Source organism: Manduca sexta, unplaced genomic scaffold, assembly GCF_014839805.1.
Source record: "Manduca sexta isolate Smith_Timp_Sample1 unplaced genomic scaffold, JHU_Msex_v1.0 HiC_scaffold_3475, whole genome shotgun sequence".
In the NCBI taxonomy this organism is placed as follows: domain Eukaryota; kingdom Metazoa; phylum Arthropoda; class Insecta; order Lepidoptera; family Sphingidae; genus Manduca; species Manduca sexta.
In genome coordinates this window covers 7,359-13,527 of record NW_023594547.1, presented here as the reverse complement: position 1 = coordinate 13,527, position 6,169 = coordinate 7,359, and the positions used below count along the sequence as shown (strand labels likewise).

At 34.4% G+C, this 6,169-nt stretch overlaps 1 protein-coding gene across 1 annotated transcript; it reads right to left on the bottom strand.

The window, feature by feature from the left end:
- Nucleotides 1-610: 610 nt before the first annotated feature.
- LOC119192988 (calmin-like) lies at nucleotides 611-5,792 on the bottom strand (the record flags this gene model as incomplete). The annotated part of the gene is made up of 3 exons (XM_037446702.1): nucleotides 5,680-5,792; nucleotides 3,865-3,954; nucleotides 611-818 (listed from the first exon to the last, which is right to left on the bottom strand). Coding segments are annotated over exons 1-3 (376 nt in total), but the record flags the coding sequence as incomplete, so codon positions are not given.
- Nucleotides 5,793-6,169: the final 377 nt, after the last annotated feature.

The window sequence follows — 6,169 nt, the reverse complement described above, 5'->3', positions numbered from 1 at the left end:
CAAACACTAGAGATCTGTATCGTGCCCGTCACGGAGTCGTGACCGCGTGGAGTTGCGCCATGCCATCTATAATTGGATTACAAACGAAATTATGTCCACTTATACGGGCCAAGGTCCGCGGAATCCGGAATACAGACCAATTTATGTACAATAGATTTTTTTAGACAGCATAGTATAGGATAATGAAGATTGCGTTTTGTTTTCGCAAATATTTATACAGTATACTTCGAATTATGTTGGAATAAAACAAATATCGCGTCGATATCGTAATGAGATCACCTTGGAAAAACGTTCGACAACGATTACCTCATTAACGATTATTTAAATACCTACAAATATTTCCAACACTTTCGTTTGCACTTAAATTATTCGATTTATTCGAATGGTATCAAAAACATCGAATGCTTTCACTGTTGCAACAGTTTAACGTTCCTAAACTTTAGAAAATTTTAAATACGCTCATGATCTTTAGTAAAAATACTTTAAATTTCGAACGCGTTCGTATTCCCATATAGACGAAAACTATTTTTAAATTTCGAATCGATGAATAATCCTACGAAACCAAAACATTTTAAATTTCGAATGCATTGATAATCCTGTAATAAAAAACATCTCGACAAAGGAACGAAAACCAAACAGCCACTAACCTGGAAGTGCAGAATGATGGTCCATATAAGGCCGAGTGTCAGCTTAGGGTTCCCGTCGACAATGTCCTCGGCGCGTATGTTCACCAACTTGATCTTCTTGTAGCGGAGGAAGTCGAGGGCCATCTGAACGTTCTGCAGCATGTGGAAACGCATACGACCTCTTTCGCGCGGCTGGAACGAACGGTAAATACATTAAATATGAAGCATTCTTATGAGTAATGGCTAAAGAAGTAAAGTCTTCCTTTTTTTGACACTACGTTTGTTAGCCTAGCAAAGGCTTTATACAAACACAATGGACTTTTGTGTGAGTTACATTCTTAAATACATATAACAAGGTTTTTCTTTCGGTGTCCTTTTCTTCTCCTCTTTAAAGATAAGGACAAAATATGGATGTATAAAGTCTGACTAATCATACGGACCTATATGAACGATAGTACTTTGATACCAAATTTTTCAAAAACGTTACCACTTACTATAACCTAATTACTTTTCAATTATGTCCCGAGTGATCCAAGAATCAAACCCACATCAATAATCAACCCGATCAAATTCACTTAACCCGCTAAAAGATTGCCAAACGTTAAGCCGTCATTAAACCGGCTATCAGTTACCGGTGTGGGCGAGGCATATCCCCTACACACCCTGCTCCGATTACTATACGCGTTATGATGGATAGCTTTGCATTCTAAAAGTTGCGCGAACTTTGGAAAGTGTACCTATTAAGTAACGATAAGTAAAAAGGCCAGTATGGTGTTGGGCTCGCCCTATCACATCATGGGACGGAACACACTTGGTGATAAGTGAGTACCTTGGTTGCTTCTATGCATACCCCTTCGGAGATAATTGCGTGATGTGTTAAGCACTAACTATTGCTCGCGGCTTCACTCGCGTGAGAATTTTCATATACATTTTCCGGGATAGAAAGTAGCCTATATCTTTCCCAGGGTCTCAAACTATCTTCATACCAAATATCATCGAAATCCGTTGGATAGTTTTTGAGTTTATCACGTTTAAACGGATAGACAGATGCGGCGGGGACTTTGTTTAGCTTTGGTCTGCAGCTCATCTAATCTCATGGTAAACATGCATACCCGCGTAATAGTTATTCCGGCATAAATATATTCCCAAGATAAAAAATAGCCAATATCACTCAGGAGAAACGTAGCTTCGTATTAGTGAAAAAAAATCAAAATCGGTTCAGCATTTCCCGAGTTTAGCGCATTCAAACAAACTCTGCATGTTTACATATTAGTATAGTATGGATTAACAAGTTGTTTAAACGAAGCACGTGCCAGCTAATACATTTATCAACGCTAAATACATCATAACGTTAATTAACATTAGTATGTATTAGTTTGCACAAACATCGTTAATCTAAATAATTGTCGTATAACCAACGCGTGACTTGATTCATTTACTATTAAATAATAACAATAAATCGTGTAATGGCTTGGTGGCCTCGTGAGATGTTGATTGTGAGTTCCGGAGTTTGATATGCTTTGTATTATGCTATTGAATTAAAAATGATAAAGATATGTTAATATTGCACTTATGCTCTTAGCATTAAGATTATATTATGTACAAAGTGTTCAATAAATAAATATAATAAGGGTAGGCAGAGGTGTAACTACATGGTTCACATATAGTTTGTGTCCCCGGATATCAGAGTTGAGTTGATTTTTAAGCTATATAAGAATACAAATTAAATATCTACTAAATAAAATGTACTTTAAAGTATTTCTTATGTTTACACGAATGTTAGACGTTTAAATAAAACTATTTTACGGAATTTCTCGCGGTTTGGTATATTATAATTTCCTCCCGACGTTTCGTACGTCCAACCCCATGTGACCATGAAGGCTGCAGTCTTCCAATAGTTTTATTTCAAAGTGTACTTTAGTTTCTTTTTTCATTATCGGGCTTGGAACTCGCTCCTAAGACCACGGCAGTTTACATTTTTGACTGAGATTGAAGCAATGAGAATGATAATACCGTCAAAGATATCTTAACTAATAAATATATTTCTCAAAGATTTTGCCTATTTCGAAAATAAGGAAATATTATAAGAACCTAAATAAGAAATTTCACAAATGTCATTTGATAAGAAGGTAATATAACTCACACTAATACATCTGTTTACATACAAATTATTTACTTACTGGATCTACTTAAGTTCAACGGTCAAGCCGAATTTTATTTTTCGTGCGAAACTATACTTTAATCGATAAGGAATAAGATTAATTTTAATTTAAAACTACAAATTATTTACTTTATGGGTTAAACATAATTTTTGTTTACGTGCGAAACTATACTTTAATTGATAAGGAATAGGTTTATTTTTTCCATTTACTAACTAATGATTACAAATAATTTATACGATGGGAAAACACAGCGATACGAAATGAGGTTCATTACATTATCGAAATATAATTATTGGGTTCCATGAAATCATATTTATATTTTTACAATAAAAGTAATGTAAACAATGGAAATTACGCTTACCTATACCTATACATAATATTATAAAACAAAGTTACTTTTATGTTTCTCTGTATGTTATAGATTTTCTCAAAATGTACAAACGGATTTTTATTAAATTTGGTATGAAGATAGTTTAAGACCCTGAGAAGGTTATAGGCTACTTTCTATCCTGAGAAAAATATAGCGGGACTTTTAAACCGGAAAACTGCTTCCCGCGGGAGAAGCCGCGAGCAAAACTAGTTTGTAATAAATGTTTTAGTTCTATCTGGACCCCACTCCACCTACCATCAGGTACCGCGGGATCACGATGCTATGCCCGCAAAAAAAAAGCATTGAAAATAAAAGTATTAAACGGATTTTTCGCGGTAAATACTTTTACTTTCAATGTCTAACATTCGCGTAAACATAAGAAATCATTATAAAAAAAATTGCAGTCAATATTCAATGTGCGATGCAGTCATATCAATAATCGATGTGCGATTCCAAAAAAGGTTTTACGATGTTCTGTTGCTTTAAATTGTTAAAAATTTTATTAATATGCAGGGTCATTTTGTCATTGCGTTACTATTTTTAACAAAAAAAAGTATAAAAAGAAAAAAAAAACACAAAGAAAAAAAAATAATACATAAAGTAGATAAGCATGTGGTTTCATTTAGTAACGCAATGTCAAAATGACCCAGTATAATACTAGATTGTTCTATATCTGTAAACTGTTATAATGTTAATGAATACTCACGAGGTGTTCGCCAGAAAGCACCTCCAGCAGCGAAATGAGGTTGAGTCCATCGCGCAGGTCCTCGAACAGATCGTTTACGTGACGATTCACCTGCGCACAATAAACAACATTAGTACCGAAGCATAAGATATAATTTAAAATAGAGATCGTTGGAAACCCGTCGTTTTTAACTTTAGTTTTCTTCATTACTCTTCACTTAGGAATTATGAACAGTGTGAGAAATTGCCGTTGGTTTTGCTTGTAATGCTCTTTGTATCTAATAGTTTATGCCAACCTTGTCATTCAAAATCAACATCATATCCCTCACAAAATCGTGATCGTGTGTCACCTCGGTCTCTCGTCTAAAATCAGCAATGCGGTATTGGTTACGCTGTACTGCAGTTACGAGCTGAATCAGGGTTCCCATTGTTGGAACAATATAATATATTTTTATAAAATATATAATCTTGTTTTTGTCCGTTCGAAAAATAAAATGTTCTTTCTTCCATTCTTTCTTTTCCTTCAAAATGAATACAGAATACAAATTCGATGACGCTTCTCTCCGATTGGTATCCCATACTTAATTTGATTGATTGGATCCGTATTTTAGTTTCTGGTGTAGAAAATAAAAAGGGCAATCTGAAACGCGTGCAAAAACTCACAAAAACACTAAATCAACAAAATGAATATAACAAACTAACAACAGTAAACTAAAATGCAACTAAAACGAATTAGTCGAAGCGAAACAACAATGTGTTCGAAACTAGAATCCAGTGAGGTTAACGAAAACAAAGAGTCTAATGTTATGGCTTAATTCAGGACTTCAGATAATATGTCCTGATCCACTGAAGATTCTAGCTGTCCATGATTACATATCTCTCTAAAGCGTAGGAGCTGATGGTCCACCTGGCTGATGACAACCGAAGTCTAGAATATGGTTTTAAACCATTTTTTTATACACGGCAAAGTGACCCCACAGCACCTGATGGTAAGTGGAGAGGGGTCCAATAGAATGTCGACTGAGAGATGATTACTCCTCGGCAGTAGATACAATCATGTCGGTCTGTTTTAAGACTTTGTGTACGGTGGTCGTTATACGGGCGGATATAAAATATATCCTACCAACAGCAAAACTATGCCAGGATGAGGTAAACTGCCAATTGTAATTCTGATATTGACGTCACACGATCACTCAATCGTTCAGTGAAATCGTATTTTCCAATGTAAACGAAGTGTGATGTTAATGAAACCAAAATAAAACAACAAACAACCATGCATTAATGTGAGGCACGACATCTAAAAACAACTGCTAAATGTTATGAATCAAAAATAAATACGAATTATTAAAACTAAAGTACAAACAACGAGTTAAAGCAAATACACCGATTAGTTTACACTAGAGATTTCAGAATGTTTGAAGCCTTAAAGTGTAAACTTAGCCTTAGCCATCTCATAGGATAGATCAAAATCCGGTAGAAGGTGTAGCAACTATAATATAAATTAACTAAATCATCCGGGTTATCATTTTCACTTATACATAAGAGGTATAAGTAATAAAAAAGGACAACTAATCCCTGTTTCCACGAATTGCTTTAGAGTTATTAAGTTTATCTTTGATAAAACATTCCGACATAGTTCTAGCTATTGTCAAAAGATGCGTAGTATGTTTTTATTTATAGCCTTTAGTTAAATAAAGTAAAATTAAAATAACATAGATTGCTCTGTAACAACTCTACAAGATCAAAATCTATCACATCATGGTCAGCCTAAATCGGTGCAAATGGCAAACAAAATCCTACGAAGCATTCTCAACAGTCAACAAACAACGACACTTACTTGTTGTGGCGGACAACACGGCTGGTTGTTGATGATCTCGCAAACGTGCAGACGCGTGTACGTCTGTCCGAGCAGCATTGGACATAAATACTTTAACACCTGGACCACACGATAGTATCAAAACCAAATATATTGTAGAAAGCCACTACGGAACTAAGTCATGCAATTTGGATGAATTTGTTAAAGGGAATGGTAGACTACACAAATCACTGATGGTATTCAATTGTCGATCAAAACAAAATTTGAGTAAGTAAATCAGGACTAGAAATAAACGATGAATCATAATCAACATTTGATTAAATTGAATGTGAAAAAATGGAAATTCGTATATCAATTAAAAATAACGAACGTTATCAATCTAAAAATCCAAATGCAAATAAAAATGAAAAATGTCAACTTAATTAAGAAACGTTATCTACATAATCTTATCTCATTAAAACAGATGTCACAACAAAAACTCAAAAGCAGGAAAATAAAACTAACAATGAAA